This window comes from Jaculus jaculus, chromosome 9 (genome assembly GCF_020740685.1).
Source record: "Jaculus jaculus isolate mJacJac1 chromosome 9, mJacJac1.mat.Y.cur, whole genome shotgun sequence".
Lineage (NCBI taxonomy): Eukaryota > Metazoa > Chordata > Mammalia > Rodentia > Dipodidae > Jaculus > Jaculus jaculus.
In genome coordinates, this window is record NC_059110.1 from 82,519,300 (window position 1) to 82,539,781 (window position 20,482).

At 42.3% G+C, this 20,482-nt stretch overlaps 2 protein-coding genes across 2 annotated transcripts in view; one reads left to right on the top strand and one right to left on the bottom strand.

Moving 5' to 3' along the window:
* Nucleotides 1-20,482, bottom strand: part of Rpa1 (replication protein A1) — a 79,708-nt gene that overhangs the window by 57,232 nt on the left and 1,994 nt on the right. The window contains exons 2-4 of the mRNA XM_004667849.3: nt 12,947-12,997; nt 11,779-11,857; nt 10,821-10,929 (exon numbers count right to left, since the gene is read on the bottom strand). Of these exons, the coding sequence (XP_004667906.1) occupies nt 10,821-10,929; nt 11,779-11,857; nt 12,947-12,997 (239 nt within the window). The remainder of the gene's footprint in view (nt 1-10,820; nt 10,930-11,778; nt 11,858-12,946; nt 12,998-20,482) is intronic.
* On the top strand, nt 4,823-5,593 carry LOC123463381 (UPF0488 protein C8orf33 homolog). Its single transcript, XM_045158380.1, has one exon. The coding sequence runs from the start codon at nt 4,823-4,825 to the stop codon at nt 5,285-5,287; it is 465 nt and encodes a 154-aa protein (XP_045014315.1). The 3' UTR covers nt 5,288-5,593.

Sequence of the window (20,482 nt, forward strand, 5' to 3'; positions counted from 1 at the left end):
CTTTTGGTCCCCAGCCACAGAATAAATTTCTGTTTCTTATTTTTCAGCAATTTCCTGATTTTTTTTTTTTTTCTCCCTAGTGCTGGAGATTAAACCCAGGGCCTTGTACAAACTAGGCAAATGCTCTACCACTGAGCTATTACCAGTCCAAATTGCTATTTTTTTGAAATATTTATTTATTTACTTGCTTAGTTGAGAGAAAGAGGCAGACAGAAAGAGTATAGGTGGACCAAGGCTTCTAGCAACTGCAAATTCCAGACATATGTGCCACCCTGTATATCTGGCATTATGTGGGTACTGGGGAATTCAACTTTGGTCCTTTGGCCTTGCAGGTAAGTGCCTTAACCACTGAGCCATCTCTCCAGCCCTTATTTTGTTTCTGTTTTTCAAGGTAAGGTTTCACTGTAGCTCAGACTGACCTGGAATTCACCATGCAGTCTCAGGATGGCCTTGAACAGCGATCCTCCTACCACTGCCTCCCAAGTGCTGGGATCAAAGGCATGTGCCACCATGCCCTTGTTTGTTTTTTTGAGGCAGGGTCTCATGTGCCCCAGGCTGGCTTCAAACTCCTTGTGACACCATTATTTCAGTTCCAGAGTGGTGAGGTTAGAGGTGTGGGCCACCACATCCAGCTTCCTGTTATTCTTAAACCACCAAAGCTGTGATAGCCTGTTATAGCCACCATGAAAAACAGATATAGCACCAAGCATGGTGGCACACACCTTTAATCTCTGCACTTGGGAGACAGAGGTAGGAGGCTCACCATGAAATTGAGGTCAGCCTGGGACTACAGAGTTCCAGGTCAGTCTAGGCTAAAGCAAGACTCTACCTCAAAAGAAAATAATAATAATAACCTATTGGTGCTTCTTCCGTGAATTATACCAGCTGCCAAATGATTTTCTAATTACAAAATACATCCTGTGTTGGTTATATGGCATCTTGTTATAAGAAAAAGCTTTCTGCTTCCCCATGCATTCACTCATGCATGCTAGACTTCTGAATTACTTGTTTCGATTTTTAAGTTATACTAATTCAGGAATTTGAAGATATTAATGAGAACCAATTTCTCCTGACAAGACCCCATCTCTCTTCTAATAAGGCTTATTTACCACTGAGTTTTTAAACATGAAAGAAAGAGAGAGAGTGAGAGTGAGAGTGAGAGAGTGAGAGAGTGAGAGAGAGAGAGAAAGAGAGAGAAAGAAAGAAAGAAAGAAAGAAAGAAAGAAAGAAAGAAAGAAAGAAAGAAAGACAGACGGACTCTAAGCCCAAGCTGAGCACAGGGGCTCACACCTATAATTCTGTACTTGAAAGATTGAAGCAAGAGGACTGTGGCAAGTTTAAGGGCAGCCTGAGCTACACAGATCCTGTGTCAAAAATAAAATAAATCCCCCTCTCCCCAAAAAAGATTCTCCTAGCCTGCCGCAAGCCATCCTGCAGGAGCCCTGGTTCTGCGGCTGTAGACAGACCGCAGACACTCCACTCCAGGGCCGCGTGGGCTGGCGGCTGCTATTGCACTATTGCTGCAAAGCCTTTTCAGGAGGCAGACCCAGGGAATGCAGCGCCCACAGCAACATGCCCTTTCATCCACACTCATTTGTTTTTGAGGCACAGTCTCACTCTATTCCAGGCCGACCTGGAACTCACTCTGTAACACATGGCCTTGAACTCATGGTAAACCTCCCACCTCAGCTTCCCAAGTGCTGGTATTAAAGGTATAAGCCATCATGCCCAGCTATATCTATACAATGAAAACAATAAAGGTCTCACTTTAACACCTCCAACTCCAAACCAACACCACAGATTTCTGGCTTGATTAGCCATTATTCTTAATATATTTCTTGATTACATAAATTCCCCCATACGTAACCAATTCTCTGTCACCATTTTCCACTGCCACACAATGACTGGGCTCCACCACCAACATCTAAGCCACCAACATTCATTAACAATAGTGTCCTCTCGGGCTGGAGAGATGGCTTAGCGGTTAAACGCTTGCCTGTGAAGCCTAAGGACCCCGGTTCGAGGCTCGGTTCCCCAGGTCCCACGTTAGCCAGATGCACAAGGGGGCGCACGCGTCTGGAGTTCGTTTGCAGTGGCTGGAAGCCCTGGCGCGCCCATTCTCTCTCTCCCTCTATCTGTCTTTCTCTCTATGTCTGTCACTCTCAAATAACTAAATAAAAAATGAACAAAAAAAAAAATAGTGTCCTCTCCCTGACTGGCTCCCAGCACTCCATGCTGTCTGTGGCCACTCCACATACAGACATCCTCCTTATTCTGCATGGCCTCCCTCTCCCTCATCCTCACCACACTCAAGTCTCAACAACTTGCGGCTGCCTTCCCAATCATCTCACCCCAGATGTCCTCCTCACTTGCGGGGCTTAGACACACAGAAGCTTGCCCTGGACTTTTGAGGACCTACACCAGACCACAGCCATCACCCTCTCACGCACGATCCCATTCACACTCATGCCCCAAAACTTTGTGCCACTTAAAAAACTACCCTCCTCCTCCATGCCACGCATGGTGTCGCATACCTTTAATTCCAGCACTTGGGGGGGCATAAGTATGCTGAGTTTGAGGGCACCCTGAGACTACATATGAACTCCATGTCAGCCTGAGCCTAGAGCAAGACCCTCCCCTCCCCCCACAAATAACCCCAAACAAATAAGAATGAATGAATGAATAAATAAATAAACCCTCCTCACCTTACTTGGGTTCTGACAACTAATATGACTTCTAGGACATATCTATCACCACCATCCATCTCTGGAACGCAAATTACCTTGCTCAAACTTTTAGACTAATTTAGGAAAGAGAGTAAAAAATTAGTACTTGCATTATCATATGCTATCAAAATTATTTCTACAGTTGGGTGTGGTAGCTCATGCCTTTAATCTTAGCATTCAAGAGGTTGAAATGGAAGGATTGCCATGAGTTCAAAGCCAGCCTGGTCTACAGAGTGAGTTGCAGGTCACCCTAGCATTAACTGAGACCCTGCCTCAAAAAAAAAAAAAAAAAAAAAAATTCTAGCTATCCACCAGTCACTTATAAACATGCATGGAGATATCTGGGATGGTGTTCACTAACCGATACTACTATTGATTTCCAGGTTAAAGAAATTATGTTCCTTCTTTATAATTTTTCACTATTGCTTAATTATATTGTATACTACTTTATTTCTGAAACAGGATGTTGTTACAGAGTCCATGTTGGCATCATATTTGAAATTCTCACCAACTTATAATTTCCCTGGAGCTGGGGATATGGCTCAGTTGATAAGTACTCACCTACTGTAATAGCTTGAATGTATGTCCCCCAACACACATAAAGCTTGTAATGTGGATTGCCAGCCACCTAGCTGGAAGAGGTGTCACTGGGGGCGGCGCTGATATCTAGTCCAAAGGTATGCAGAGTAGTCTGAGCTCTGCCTGAGTCCCTGCTGCTGGCGGCTCATTTTGTGCTTACTTCCTCGTGGTGCTGGCTGATGAATTATGACAGCCCTCAAGGTCATTTTTAACTACATAGTGAGTTCGAGGCCTGTCTGGGCTACATGAAACCAAGTCTCAAAAGTAAATAAAGGGCTGAAGAAATGGCTGAGTGGCTAAAACGTTTGCTACAAAGCCAAAGACCAAGTTTGAATTTACAGGACCCACATCAGCCAGATGCAGGAGGTGGCTCATTGTCCAGAGTTCGTTTCAAGCAGCTGAAGGCGCGCCTCTCCCCCCCCCAAATATATATATGTATGTATGTATGTATGTATGTATGTATGTATGTATGTATGTATGTATGTACGTACGTACATATAGATAGATAGATGAAACTTTAAATATACATCTTTTAAAAAGTGAATAGTAAATAGGGGCTGGGGACATGGCTCAGCAGTTAAAGGTGTTTGCTTGAAAAGCCTATCAGCCTGGGTTCAAGCCCAAGTACTAACAATATGCCAGGTGCACAAAGTGGCATAAATGCTCGAGTTTGTTTGCATTATCAGAAAGCCCCGACACCCCCCCCCACACACACACACATTCTCTCTCTTTCTCTCTCTCAAATAAATAAAAAACTTAAATGTTGTGCTGGAGAGATGGCTTGGCGGTTAAGCGCTTGCCTGTGAAGCCCAAGGACCCCAGGACCCGTGTCAGCCAGATGCACAAGGGGGCGCAAGCGTCTGGAGTTCACTGGCAGTGGCTGGAGGCCCTGGTGCGCCCATTCTCTCTCTGTCTCTCTATTTGCCTCTCTCTCTGTCACTCTCAAATAAATAAATTTTTAAAAAGTTAAATGTTTTTTATATTTATTTATTTATTTATTTGAGAGTGACAGAAAGAGCGGCAGATAGAGAGGGCCTCCAGCCACTGCGAATGAACTCCAGACGCATGCGCCCCCTTGTGCATCTGGCTGACGCAGGTCCTGGGGAATCGAGCCTCGAACCAGGGTCCTTAGGCTTCACAGGCAAGCGTTTAACCGCTAAGACATCTCTCCAGTCCCCCAATAAATAATTTTTAAAAACCTAATCCTCCTGCTTCATGTCCTAGCATTATGTGTCACTTTAAATAAAAATCATACTCTCTAGAAAAGAGAATAAAAATAACAAAAAAAAAATCATATTCTCTGAAAAAATTAAGTATATGTTCAAAGACAGAGCTACAAGGCTGGGAAGTTGCCTCAGCAGTTAAGAGCCTTTATGGTAAGTATGAAAGTCTGGGGAGGGAGAGTCTGAGAGAGCCTGAGTTCTATTTCCCCAGGACCCATTTAATCAACTTAGTATGGCCATGCACATCTATAGTCTGTCCTGTAAGAAACAGAATCACAGGGGCTCATGAAAAGCATGGCTCTGGCCTCTGTAGCTGATGGAGGCAGGAAGACCTCGGAGATGCCCGCTGCAGAGGCATCTGCACCCAGCGCGGAAGCCCAGGCAAGGGCGGAGCAGCTGGCCCGGAAGCTCGCCTGGTGCGTGGAGCAGCTGGAGCTGGGCCTCCAGATGCAGAAACCCACCGCTAAGCAGAAAGAGCAGGCTACTGGGGCAATCCGAATCCTGCGCAGTGAAAGAACCCCTTTGCCCGCGAAGAGACAGCTGATGCGCTCCATGTTTGGGGACTACAGGGCTCAGATGGAGGCCGAGTGGCAGGAAGCCCTCCCGGCTTTAAGGGCTGTTGCCCACTCAGCCCCTGTACAGCCTGTAGGTGAGGCCACCAGAAAGAAGAGCCAAAAGGTCTGCAGATGTCGTCCAGCAGGAGGTACCAAGGCCACTCTGGACAAAACTAATGAAGAATTTAGATTCAATTTCTTTTAATCTCTCCCCATGTTCTGGAATACTCTTCTCCCCCAGGATGATGTGAGGATTTGTCTTGAATGCAAGGCTTTTCCAGGAATTCTCTTCAGCAGAAGTGGGGTTAGTTTATCCCTAACTGGTCTGTGGACCCGGAGCTGTTGGGCAGGCGTGAAAATGACAGACGAGCACAAGACCTCATGTGTCGGTTGTGCTTTTAAAAATATGAATTGGTCCTGTCAGAAGAGAGATGCATTTTTGAAAATTTACTGATAAGCTTAAGCAAATGTTCGCTGGATTGTAGAAAGAATATTATACTCAGCCTCAAGGATTTGGAAAAAAAAGAAAAAAAGCATGGCTCTGCCTTAGAGAGACACAGTCTCAAGGAAGCATGGGGAGGAATGATAGAGGGCATCTGACATTCTCCTTTGGTCTTCGCAGGTGCACAGGCCCACACATCTGCATGTACACGTGCATATACCTCATTACCACACCACCACATTATATGTAGTACATACATTTTTAAAAAAGCAGATGAAGATATATTTAAAGAAACATTGGTAAAAATTTTAAATAACTAAATGCTATATAGAACAAAAATAAGCCAGGTATGGTGGTGCACACCATTAATCACAGCGCTCAGGAGGTAGAAGACTAGGAATCACTGTGGGTCTGAGGCCAGCCTATGACTAAAGAGTGAGGACCAGGTCAGCCAAGTTAGAGTGAGACCCTACTTCAAAAAATATTTAGGTGGGACTTGGTGGCACATGGCTTTAATCCCAGTACTTGGGAGGCAGAGGTAGGAGTTTGAAGCCACCCTGAGATTACATAGTGAATTTCAGACAAGGCTGAGCTAGAGCAAAACCTTGATTCCAAAAAAATTTTTTGATTTATTTGAGAAGGTGAGGAGGGAGAGAGTAAGAGAATATGTGTACCCTTATTGCTGCAAATAGACTCCAGAAATATGTGCCACTTTGTGAGTCTGGCTTTATCCGTATACTAAAGGAATCAAACCCTGAGTAGCAGGCTTTGCAAGCAAGCACCTTTAACTGCTGAGTCATCTCCCCAACCCTCAACATAAAATTATTTTAAAATACTTTAAAAAATATTTTTATTTATTTATTTATTTGAAAGGCAGAGAGAATGGGCATGCCAATGCCTCTAGCCACTGCAAATGAATTCCAGACACATGTGCTATCTTGAGCATCTGGCTTACTTGGGTACTGGGGAATCAAACCTGGGTTGTTTGGCCTTGCAAGCAAGCACCTTAACTGCTAACCCACTTCTCCAGCCCTCAAAATAAACTTTTTTGAAAAAGAATTTATTTATTGATTTATTTATTTGAAAGAGATAAAGAGAACGAGGCAGATATGTAGAGAGAATAGGCACACCAGGGCCTTTAGCCACAGAAAACAAACTCTAGACGCATGTGCCACTTTGCGTATCTAGCTTACGTGGGTCCTGGGGAATCAAACCCTGGGTCCTATGGCTTTTCAGGCAAGCACTTTAACCTCTAAGCCATCTCTCCAACCCAAAATAAATTTTTGAAAAGGGGCAGGGATATAATTTATTAGTAGAATACTTGCCTGGTATACAGGAGTCTTTATTCTCATAAGGCATTATAGCAAGTACGCAAAACCTACCATGGCAAAGATATTGTTATATCTCATAAAAAATAAGCAGAGTCAGGGCTGGAGAGATGGCTTAGCGGTTAAACGCTTGCCTGTGAAGCCTAAGGACCCCGGTTCGAGGCTCGGTTCCCCAGGTCCCACGTTAGCCAGATGCACGAGGGGGCGCACGCGTCTGGAGTTTGTTTGCAGAGGCTGGAAGCCCTGGCGCGCCCATTCTCTCTCTCTCTCTCTCCCTCTATCTGTCCTTCTCTCTGTGTCTGTCACTCTCAAATAAATAAATAAATAAATAAAATCTTTAAAAAAAATAAGCAGAGTTCTATATTGCATACTGACATTTTTGTCAACAAAAAACATCATACACAGCCAGGCATGGTGGTGCACGCCTTTAATCCCAGCACTAGGGAGGCAGAGGTAGGAGGATCACTGTGAGTTCAAGGTCATGCTGAGACTACAAATGAATACCAGGTCAGCCTGAACTAGAGCAAGACCCTACCTTGGGAAAACAAAACAAAACAATCAAAGAAATTCTGTCATAAAATTACAGAGTAGCTTATTACTTAAGGATCTTTGGTGATTTGGTATAAACAAATCTACTGTACTACCATGCATGTAAGATACATAATATTACCTACTGTTCGTACATATGTATGTGTATATGTACACACACACATCTTCTGGTTCTTTTTTTTTAAGTTAAAAAATATTTTATTTTATTTATGTATTTGAGAGAGAGAGAGAGAATGAGCACACCAGGACCTCTAGCCTGAACTCTCAAATGAACTCCAGATGCATGTGCCTCCTTGTACAACTGGCTTATGTTACATAGGTCCTAGAGAATCGAACCTGGGTCCTGTGGCTTTGCAGGCAAGCACCTGAACCTCTAAGCTATCTCTCCAGCCCTGTTTATTTGTTTTGTTTTGAGGCAGTCTCACTCTTGCCCAGGCTGGCCTGGAACACACAAGAGATCTTCCTACTTCAGCCTTTTGAGGGCTAGGACTAAAGGCATGTGCCACCTTGCCCAGCTAGTATTATGTTTTTTAAAGTTTTATTTACTTAGTTAGTTATTATTTAATAGAGAAAGGGAGAGAGAAAATATGGGTGGACCAAGGCCTCTCACCATTGCAAATTAACTACAGATCCATGTACTACCATGTGCATCTGGCTTACATGGGTTTTGGGGAGTTGAACCTGGTTCCTTAGGCTTTGCAGGCAACTGTCTTAACTGCTAAGCCACCTCTCCAGCCCTAGTACTATATTTTTGTTATTTTACTATATACTTCTTTGACTTAGAAAAGTGATATGTTCAGAGACAACAAAAGCTTCCTATAGCTCATGTTCACCATGTCTCTCTTTTTGTCAAAGTAGGGTCTCATTCTAGCATAGGCTCACTTGAAATTCACTCTGTAGTTCAAGGCTGGTCTCTTATTCAGTGATCCTCCTACCTCTGCCTCCCAAGGGCTGGGCTTAAAGGCGTGCACCACACCTGGCTCACCATGTCTCGATTGTTCCAGAAGACCACATTGAGCAATTGACCTAGATAACTTTGTGAGTACATGTACATTATATTCTCGTACTGAAGAACTGGCTTTACTATACATTTCCTATCTTTTTAAAAATTTATCATTTAATGCAAGCAGAGAGAGGAGAGAGAAATATAAAGAGCGAGCGAGTGAGTATCAGGCAAGGCCTCTAGCCACAGCAAATAGACTCCAGCTGCACATGCCATTTTGTGCATCTGGCTTTATGTGGGTACTGAGGAATGTAACCTGGGCTAGCAGCCTTTGCAAACAAGTACCTTCAACTGCTGAGCCATCTCTCCACAGTCCCTAACTACACATTTATCAGCAGTATCACAGTCTTCATGAACACATCATTTTAACTGTCAACTTAGAATTCTACATCCAACTGGTTTAACTGAGAATCAAATATAAACAGTTTTAGATAAGCACTTTTATATCCACAAATTTTCCCTATATGAATGGCTAAGATAGCTGGGTGTGGTGGCACATATCTTTAATCCCAGCATCTGGGAGGCAGAGATAGGAGGATCACTGTGAGTTTGAGGACACCCTGAGACTACATTGTGAATTCCAGGTCAGTCTGGCCTACAGCAAGACTCTATATAAAAAAAAAAAAAAAAAAATGGCTAAAAGATGTTTCTAACTGTAGGTAAATTGAAACTGAGCCACAAAACAAGAATAGTTTACAAGGTAAGCTAAAAACTATGGAGAAACCTAACTATTGACTATAAAGCACGAGAATAAACCTGGTGACGCGGCTTGGTGGTACAATGTGTGCAGAGACCTGAGGCTCTGAGTTCCAACCTCAGCACACAAAAAATGAACACACACTCGGGAGGCGGAGGTAGAAGGATTGCCATGAGTTAGAGGCTACCCTTAGACTACATAGTGAATTCCAGGTCAGCCTGGGTTAGAGCAAGATCTTATGGTAAAAACTAAACTAAACTAAACTAAACTAAAATAAATCTTAGACCAAATATTGTAAAAGACATCCAAATTAATAAAGGCTAAAGGTTAAAAGAATAAATATATCCAATCAATATCAATGAAAAAAGCTATCTGGAAATACAAAGATCATATAACATACATTGATGAATATGGGAATGTTTACCATATTTGTTTCTCATGGGTTTTCACTGAATGTTGCAATTGAATTTTTTTTTGTTCATTTTTATTTACTTATTTGTGTGACACAGAGAGAGAAAGAGGCGGGGGAGGGGGAGGGAGGAAGAGAGAATGGGCGCACCAGAGCTTCCAGCCACTACAACAAACTCCAGATGTGTGTGCCCCCTTGTGCATCTGGCTAATGTGGGTCCTGGGGAAGCAAGCCTTGAACTGGGGTCCTTAGGCTTCACAGGCAAGTGCTTAACCACTAAGCCATCTCTCCAGCCCAATTTTTTTATTTTTATTTTTATTTATTTATTTGAGAGCTACAGACAGAAAGAGGCAGAGAGTGAAAGAGAAAGAGAATGGATGCGCCAGGGCATCCAGCCACTGCAATGAACTCCAGATGTGTGCGCCCCCTTGTGCATCTGGCTAACGTGGGTCCTGGGGAATGGAGCCTTGAACTGGGGTCCTTAGGCTTCACAGGAAAGCGCTTAACCACTAAGCCATCTTTGCAGACCCCATTTTGTTTTTTTTAAATGAGGGCTAGGGAGATGGTTTAGTGATTAAAGGCACTTACTTGCAAAGCCTGACAGTCTGGGTTCAATTCCCCAGTACCCATGGAAAACCATATTCAGAGTGGCATGACTGGGGATCATATGCAGTGGCAAGAGGCCCTGGCAGGTCCATATTCTCTCTCTCTCTCAAGTAAATAAATACAAATATAGAAATCTTAGGGCTTTAAAGAAAAAAAAAAAAAGATTGCTTTAAAAAATGAAAAAAATAGCATGTAAAATTCCTCCTAACTTTTTTCTTTTTCTCTTCTCTTTTTTTAAGGAAATCATTTTTTTAGCACTAGGAATAACAACTCAGTTCACTGTTGTATTTCTGGCATATAACATCTTGCAAGTACTTAACATATTCTACATCGGCTAAATATCACATTTACTCTGAAGGATTCAAGACTGCAAGAACAACACAATTACATAATTAAATATCTTTTTGTTATAGTAAGTGACCTCTTCATTAAGATACTAAACATAGTACTGAAAAATTTGAGCCAAGTATAGCCATGTGCTCTGCTTTAATCTCTTGTGGGATTTCCAAATGGTTTCTCTCTCTCTTTTCCTTTGGTGCAACGTTTAGTCACCTGAGTTCAGAACAACTAGCTATAAATTCTTGGTTGAAAACTTAATTTGCTTTTTAAAAATTCCTAATTGAATTTTGACATCCAATGTATTTCTCTGTTCAAAACTGAGTTCCCACTTTACAATACAAATAAACAGAAAACAAAACACATACCTTCCATCTTTCAGAGTGTTAACAATAAACCGATTGATCTGACAAACACAGTTGCTGGCCAATTGTTCTCCCTCCACAAGAGGGTTCAACTGTGTTGCCAACATGAAAGCTGAAAAGAGAGAGATAATTTTAGCTACCAGAATGTTTCAGTCTTAAGAATCAGAAAATTGATCACAAAGAAAAATCATTAAATACATCTACTTAAAGTAAAACTACTAGGCTGGGGAGATGGCTTAGCAGTTAAGGCGCTTTACCTGCAAAGCCCAAAAATCCAGGTTTGATTCCTCAGTACCCACATAAAGCCAGATGCACAAGGTGGCTCATGTGTCTAGAGATCCTTTGCAGTAGCTAGAGGTCCTGGCACGTCCATTCTATCTGCCTCCCTTCCTCCCTCCCTCCTCCTCTTTCCCTTCCTACCCCCTGCTCTATATTTACCAAATAAATAAATAAAATATTAAAGTAAAACTACTCAGCCCATAGAGGAAAGCAGTATAATCTGCTTGTGTCACATTTGTCCCAAATCATATTTTTATTGTCATCCAGGTTTAATGAAAAAGACTAAAAGAAAATCTTTTCTAGGTCTTTAACACTGTGACTAGAGATATTCTGGAAATATTCTGGAAATGCTCTCCTGTCTTTACACAAAAATAAAAGCCCTAAAAAAGCAAGTTTAGGACAGCAAACCCATCATATTCACTTAGTGTCCATACTGTCCTTGGGGAAATTAATCAAAGAAAACAAAGAGCACCAGTTAGAGAAAATTAATTAAGGCAAATGGCAGCTTTCCACTACGTCCAGCCTATGGTCAGAATGCTTTCTGCCAGCTGTGACTCAGGCTGAACAAAGCACACAGCCAAGCAAATGTGGACTTCGTGAGGCCAATCACTGCTAAGTAGGTGGCAGGTGTGCTTTCATTATTTAAATATGCAAAGTCTTTAGATTTATATATCATACTCACAGGACAGTGTATTCAATCCATCACTCATAAGCAGTCGATAACGCGGTGGACTATTCCCTGTAGTAATGGGGCGAATGTTCTAGAAAAAAGTTAATTCATTAGCCATTAGATTGGTCCTCTGCCCAATCCCTAAGGGTAAATAAACCTATGTGGAAGGTGAGTGGGTTTGCTATTACACAAAATGAACTGCCTCCCCATTCTCTTGACATCTAAATACAAATGAAAGAACACTGGGTCTGATGATTTGCTAACCAACTTCTTTCTACAGCCTTATTAAAACATAAGCTGGGCATGGTGGTACGCGCCTTTAATCCCAACACACAGGAGGCTAAGGTAGGAGGATTGCTGTGAGCTCAAGGCCAGTCTAAGTTAAAGTGAGATCCTGTCTCAAAAACAAAACAAACCAAAAATAATTTGTATATCAAGTGAACTGGCAATAATTTTGTGTTCTCTCTCCTGTATCTCTATATCCATCCCCAAATTATGTTTATATAAGGCTCCTAACATATGCAAAGTACCGCACAAGAAGCCTGCAAAAAGAATCCTTGCCCTACAGGAGCTTCTAGTTAGGGTAGAGATGGAAGGAGAGATAAGCCAGTGGACATGATGACCAGGGGCGGAATCGAGGCATCTCCACTCCTAGGACAGCAGGAGTCGCAGACTCTGGAGTCTCACTTCTACTCCTGTTTGAAATTCCTATGAACTTTAGAATGCTCTAAATGATGGATGAGTTAAAGAATTTTATAAGTAGAAAAGTTCATGTTAGATGTATCTCTCTGGAGGTCAAATATAAAGCGGGACCTGAAGAGATAAGAGCTAAGGACAGGGAGCTGAGAGAGGAGCAGTGGCAGTCCAGTGCACAGCTAGTCATCTAGCAGCTTCGGAAGAGGACAGGCCGCCTCTGAACCCCCGGCGTCTGCGCCGCTCCTGCTCCAGCTTTTGGAATGCTGGGATTACAGGCATGGGTAACCATGCTCAACTTTAGCAGCATAATTCAAATATTTTGTAAGGTCTGGTTACTTTCTCAGGGTTACAATGTGGACTGGCCTATTTTCTTGTGATTTCAAAGATAATTTCCTGAAGTAGACAAAACTGCTTTCACCAAATGGAATTAGTAATTTTAACTGAGTCTAAAAATGGTTTGCTTGACACATATTTAGATACTTACAATGACTTGGAGGATAGGTTTTATGGATGTATCTCCCTGTTGCATTATGGCCTATAGGAGAGGAAAAAATAGATTCTTATAAAATATTCACTCAATTCACAAAAATTGACATTAGTTTTAGTTTGGGCTTTCAAATAAACTAAAGAAAACACTGTCACAAGAATCTATTCAGAGTCTTAAATTTTATCATTGGACAAATCATGGAAGTTCTTATTTTCAAAGAAAGTTAACAATATTTGTTATCAATAGCAGTTTTCCTGTCAAACTTGAACACATATTCACTACTCTAAAGCAGCCCAATATTTAAGAGTTGTTATTAAATTAGTGCTAGTATTAGTGAATTTAAAATTGTTATTTTTGCTTTGGTTTGTTTGAGGTAGAGTATGGCTCTATGTATGTCAACCTAGCCTTAAATTCAAGTTCCTGATGCCTAGCCTCGAAAGTGCTGGTATTTCAGGCATGTGTCACCATTTCCAACATGAATGTGAATTTTTGATTTAATGAAATACATCAAATGTGAAGATCTACAAAATGCATTAAGTCAATATTTCCAGATGACAAATACTTTCTAAAAATAACACATAGCCATGCATGTTGGCACATGTCTGTAATCCCAGAATTCAAGAGACTGAAACAGAAGAATCCTAAATACCAAGATCAGCTTGGGTTATATAGCAAGTTCCAGGCCAGCCAAGCCAGGCTACATGGTGAGACTGTCTCAACAAAACCACCACAAAAAAGTAAAACGCGCCAGGCATGGTGGTGCATACCTGTAATCCCAGAACTCAGGAGACAGAGGTAGGAGGACCTCCGTGAGTTCGAGGCCACCCTGAGAATACAGGGTGAATTCCAGGTCAGCCTAGACTAGAGTGAAACCCTACCTCAATTAAAAAAAGAAAACCACTCAGTTTCTAGCTAAATCAGAGATTTCCATTTTCCTGGCTCCCTGGGCCAATGTTATGTTTACCTCTAGTGTAAATAAATATTAATTCTAAAGTCTGGGCCACTAAGGGAAAAATCAGTCCAGCTAAGACAGGCAAGCCTACACAGGTTCATCAGAAGACCTAGGCTCCAGCCAGTGCAGTGGTGCACGCCTTCAATCTCAGCACTTGGCAGTGGTAGGATGAGGATTGCTGTGCGTTCAAGGTCACCCTGAGACTACATAGTAAATTCCAGAATTCCAGGTGAGCCTGGGCTGGAAGGAGACCCTACCTTGGAAAACAAAAACAAAACAAAACAAAAAAAAACAAAAAACAAAAAGACCTAGGCTCCTATCAAGAGACTTTATTTTTTAAATTTTATTTATTTATTTATTTATTTATTTGAGAGAGAGAGAGAGAGAGAGAGAGAGAGAGAGAGAGAGAGAGAGAGAGAGAGAGAATGGGTGTGCCAGGGCCATTGCAAACAAACTCCAGACATGTTCCACCTTGTACATCTTGGTGGGTCCTGGGGAATGCAACTCCAGTCCTTAGGCTTTGCAGGCAAGTATCAAGAGGCTTCTTAATGTAACAAAAACTTAAAGTTCTTTTCAAACAGTTAAGTTTCCCAATAGTGATCCTGATTTTCTTGGCCAAGCTTCCACTTTAAACTTCTGCCTTATTCCAATGACATAATACCTTTTCCTATTGTCTCAAACTGTTTGTTTTTGTTGCTCTAAGGGCTTTGTTTTCAGGGACAAAGAAAAAACCTACACACAGATGGCAACAAGACATCCAGCTGGCTCTCCAGTTTCTCTCTTGGGCCTCTAGAGTAGCACCTCCCTCTGAGGCATCCTATGGCCCCATTCAGCCTGAAGAAGTTAGAGCAGTGTACAATGGGGTTCCCTCCAACAGCAGTTATGGAGTCAGGATGTTAGCATGGGGGAATGAAGTAGGACAGGAGAAAAATAGCTTCTTCTTCTTTTTTTTTTTGGTTTTTCGAGATAGGGTCTCACTCTAGCTCAGGCTGACCTGGATTCTCAGGGTACAGCTAGCTTCTTTTTCAGGCAGTTTCAATAAGGGATTGAGGTCCAGACAGAACCAAGAAATACCATCCCGCATGCCATCTCGCCCCTACACAAGAACAGCAGAAATGGAACTCATGTCTAACCTCTACGGCGCTCTTGCTGCCTAATGTAGCACGCTACCTAGACAGGCCGCCCGGGTGGGATGGCCCCTTGCCTATAAAGGCTCCTGTCTTCTTCCTGGCGAACTCAGCTCGGCTTGGCCTGCCTACCTCTCTTCATTCAGGTCACAGGGATATGTGTGAGCCAGACTGGATGGAGGGAGGGGCAGCCGATAAAACTGCTTCTTGGTTTGGATGGCTTTTCTGCCTTATAGCTTAGGGTAACTTTTCTCTGATTACATGCATGATTTTCCTCTGGTTTCTGAATCTACTGTGTGTGTAAGATCTACCACTTGAGTGCTCTCAACAACCCTAGGATTATTACCTGCGTAATTTCTTTAAACTCAGAGAAATCATGAGAATAACTCTCTTAATTACTCATTTCTCCTCTTAATCCCTTGGCCTCTGCTTTGATAGCTGCCCTCTCATTTTTTCCTTCAGCCACACTGTTTGTCCTCTAACTTCTCTGAAAACACATAGCAGATGCCATGCTGACTTCTCCTGTCTCTACACAAGCTCCTAGATTCTACTGCTCACATTTTTAAGACTGTAGACTCTGTTCTAGCTTTCCTTCCTAGATCCCAATCTCCCTCAAAGAAAATCCACAATTTGTGATTCCCCCAAATTAATAACTCATAATTTAAAAAATAACCACAGAGCCTTACTTAGGTAAAAGATTCACTCAAGGGGCTGGGGAGATGGCTATGGTTAAAGGCACTTGCTTGCAAAGCCTGCTAGCCTGGATTCAATTTCCCAACACCCATGTAAAGCCAAATGCTAAGTGATATATGCAACTGGTGCTTGCAGCAGCAAGAACAGATGGTGCACATGCCTGTGCATATAAATAAACAAAAATAAAGATATTATTTTTAAAATATTTAATTTTTTGAAAGAGAGGGAGGCAGGGGGGAAAAAGAGAGGAGAGGCAGGTAGAGCGAATAGGTGCACCAGGACCCCCAGATGCTGCAAACAAACTCCAAATGCACATGCCACCTTTTACATCTGGCTTAAGTAGCTACTGGGGAATCAAACCTGGGTCCTTAGGTTTCACAGGCAAGCACCTTAACCGCTAAGCTATCTCTCCAGCCCTGAGCCTTGCTTTGAGTAAATTTTTTAAAATCTCTTTTATTTATTTATTTATATATATATGTGTGTGTGTGTGTGTGTGTGTATACATATATATATATACACACACACATAAATATATATATATATACACACACACATGTATACATATATATTATTTATTTATTTATGATAAAGAGGCAGAGAGAGAAAAAGAAAGAATGAACGTGCCAGAGCCTCCAGCCACTGCAACCGAACTCCAGATGCATGCGTCCCCTTGTGCATCTGGCTTATGTGGGTCCTGGAGAGTCGAACTGGGATCCTTTGGCTTTGCAGGCAAATGTCTCAACTACTAAGCCATCTCTCCAGCCCCAAATAAATGTATTTTTTAAAAAGCAAGGTTCAAAAGGCATTGTGGCTCACAACTATAATTCCAATACTAGAATTACAGCTGAGACAGGAGGAATTCCTGTAAGTTCAAGGCCAGTGTGAGCTTCAAAATGAGTTCCACTTCAAGATAGGTTAGCCTAGGATGCGGAGTAAACTTTTATTTCTATTTTAATGGGGGTGGGGGCACTTGCATGCAAAGTCTGACAGCCCTGGTTCAATTCCCCAGCACCCACATAAGGCCAGATGCACAGAGTGGTGCATGTGTCTGGAGTTCCTTTCTGTGGAAAGGGCTCTGGTGTGCCCACACACATACACATATTCTCTCTCACTCTCTGTTTAAAAACATTATAAGTATACAAACATGGCTGGGGATTTAGCACAGTTGGTAGAGTATTTCTAATCCAAGAGGGATCAATACACATTTCTATATTCCAACTAAACTTCAAGAAACTACAATTCAACCGGGCATGGTAGCACACGCCTTTAATCCCAGAACTCAGGAGGCAGAGGTAGGAAGATTATCTTAAATTCAAGGCCAACCTGAAACTACATAGTGAATTCCAGGTCAGCCTGGGCTAGAGTGAGACCCTACCACAAAAAGCCAAAAAAAAACTACAGTTGTATGCCTTTAATCCCAGCACCCAAGAGGCTGAGGATCACTGTGAGTTTGAGGCCACCCTGAGACTACTTAAGAGAATTCCAGGTCAGCCTAGGCTAAAGCGAGACCTTACCTCAAAAAAAAAAAAAAAAAAAAGTAAAATAAAATAAGCCAGGTGTGGTGGTGCATGCCTTTAATCCCAGCTGACATGAGTTCAAGGTCACTCTGAGACTACATAGTGAATTTCAGGTCAGCCTGAGCTAGAGTGAGACCCTACCTTGAAAAATAAAAGAAACAACAATTTGATAACAATTATGTACTATTAAAAGAGAAGCTATGAGCTGGGCGTGGTGGCACATGCCTTTAATCCCAGCACTTGCACTTGGGAGGCAGAGGCAGGAGAATCGCCAAGAGTTCGAGGCCACCCTGAGACTACATAGTGAATTCCAGGTCAGCCTGAGCTAGAGTGAGACCCTACCTTGAAAAACCAAGGGAAAAAAAAAAAGAGAAAAGCTAGGTGGGCTGGGAGATGGCTCAGTGGTTAAAAGTAGTTGCTTGTTAGCCAGGTGTGGTGGCACACGCCTTTAATCCCAGCAGCAGAGGTAGGAGGATCACCGTGAGTTCAAGGCCACCCTTTTGTTTATTTCTTTGGTTTACAGCCACAGGGGAACCTGACATGTCCATTTTCTCCCCCTCTCTCTCACTCACATAAATAAAAATATTTACTGCTAGACAGAAACACTTAATAATAATAATAATACAGCAAGGTAAAAACATAGTACTAAGAGTCTCAAAATACATAAAGAAAAACTGAAAAAATTAAATGGAAAAATAGACAAATACAGAATTACAATTGGTTCCAGCATTCTCTCAGGAGTTGAGAGGGGAAATAAATAAAAACATCACATATATTTGTATGCATGCACGCACACATGCATTATATATGAAGAACATAGGACACTTGAACCATCAACTAATCTGACCCAGTAACATCATTTAACAACTACTGAAAACACTCATACATGCATCTGGATCATTTGCCTCCAGATAGACCACATGCTAGGAATTCGGTGAAGGTTAAAGACAGAAATCATACAGGGACATTTATCTGGTCACACCAGAATTAAATTAGAAAACCCCAAATATATGGAAATAAAGCAACATATCTCTAAAAACCCCCAAGTGTTGAATGAAAAAGGGTGCAGCAAAAGTGACAGAGGGGGATTACAGAGAAGAAAATAGGTCCAATATCAAAGATTTAAGTTTCTACCATAAGAAGCTAAAAAAGGGCTGGAGAGATGGCTTAGCGGTTAAGCACTTGCCTGTGAAGCCTAAGGACACTGGTTCAAGGCTCAAATCCCCAGGACCCACATAAGCCATATGCACAATGGGGCCCACGCGTCTGGAGTTCTTTTGCAGTGGCTAGAGGCCCTGGCGCGCCCATTCTTCCCCCCCCCCCCCCATTTGCCTCTTTCTCTCTCTGTCACTCTCAAATAAACAAACAAAATTTTTTTAAAGCAAAAATCAGTTAAACAAAATGAATTAATGGGGGGGGGGCAAAGACTGGTTCTTTGAAGATTAGTAAAACTGACAATCCTTTAGCTAACCCAATTTTTTTTTCAGTATCTACAATGAAAACAGTCATCACTATTTATAAATCAAAGAGATAAGGGAGTGTTAGAATTAATTTCATACAATACCTTGGATAAAATGAATCTCAGGCTGGGCGTGGTGGCACACACCTGTAATCCCAGCACTTGGGAGGCAGAGGTAGGAGGATCGCCATGAGTTCAAGGCCAGCCTGAGTCTACATAGTGAATTACAGGTCAGCCTGGTCTAGGGTGAGACCTTACCTTGAAAACAAATACACACCAAAATAATGAAAGTGGCTGGAAAAGAAAAAAACAAAAACCAAAGTGGCTCGAGAGATGGTTCAGTAGTTATGGTACTTGCTTGCAAACCTTGATGACCTGGGTTTGATTGTCCAATACCTATGTAAAGCCACACACACAAAGTAACATATGTATCTGGAGATCGTTTGCAGCAGCAAGAGGCCCTGACATGCTCATTCCCTCTCTCTCATTCTGTCTCTCAACCCCTCTCTGCTTGCAAATAAATATTTTACAAAAAAAGTTAGCCAGGCGTGGTGGTGCACACCTTTAGCCCCAACATTTGGGAGGCAGAGGTAGGAGGATCACCGTGAGTTCGAGGACACCCTGAGACTACATAGTGAATTCCAGGTCAGCCTAAGCTAGAGTGAAACCCTACCTCAAGGGGGAAGGAAAAAAAAAAAAAGGTAGTTTCAGGGCTGGGGTATGGTGGCTCATTCCTCTGATCTCAGCACCTAGAAAGCTGAGGCAGGAGTGCCATAACTTGGAAGCCAGACTGCTCTAAACAGAGTGTTTGAGTTCAAAGCCAGCCTGAGCTACCATGGTAAAATCCTGTTTCATCAAAAAAACTAGGCAAGGTGGGCCAAAAGATCAAGAATTTCACTAAGCACTTTTCTGTTCTATTTGATTTTAAAATCACGTGCAGATAATCCTTCGTTGTTTTTATTTATTTTTTATTTACTTGAGGGGGGAGAAGAAGCAGATACATTTATGCAAAGAATGGGCACCCCAGGGCCTCCAGCCACTGCAAACAAACCCCAGCACCACCTTGTGCATCTGGCTTACATGCGTACTGGGGAATCGAACCTGGGTCCTTAGGCTTCACAGACAAGTGCCATAACCACTAAGCCATTATTTCCAGCCCAATGTTAAGTTTTTCTTTTGTGTGTGTGTGTATTCGTGTATGCACATATGCATGTGTGCCCTTGTACATATATGCACATGCATGTGGAGACCAGAGGACAGCCTTGAGTGCCATTCCTCAGTAATGCCATCTACCTTAATATATTTTTTTTAAGTTTTATTTTTTGGTGTGAGTGTATGATGCATGTGTGTACAAGTGCATGTGTGGAGGTCATGTGTACAACATGAGTGTTGAGATCAAAGGACAACTTTCAGGTATGGTCCTTGCCTTGCATGTCATTTGAAGCAGGGTCTCTCATTCTTGCTGATGTTCACCTGCACACACTAGCCTAGCTGGTCCTGGAACTACCGGGAAACTCTGTTTCCACTTCCCATCCCACCACAAGCATGCTGGGATTACAGGAACCAGCCACAGCATCTGATTTTCACATGGGGTTTGGGATCTGAACTCAGGTACTCAGGCTTGCAAGGCAAACACTTCTTCCAATGAGCCCAGCCCTCTAATCAACCTCTTCCAAACTGACAGTGCTAATAAAATCACAAGACAGCAAAATATAACCATCAAGGGCATACATATTCAAAGCCTCATCCCATGGACAAGTTATTCAGCCTCTGCATTTTAACATC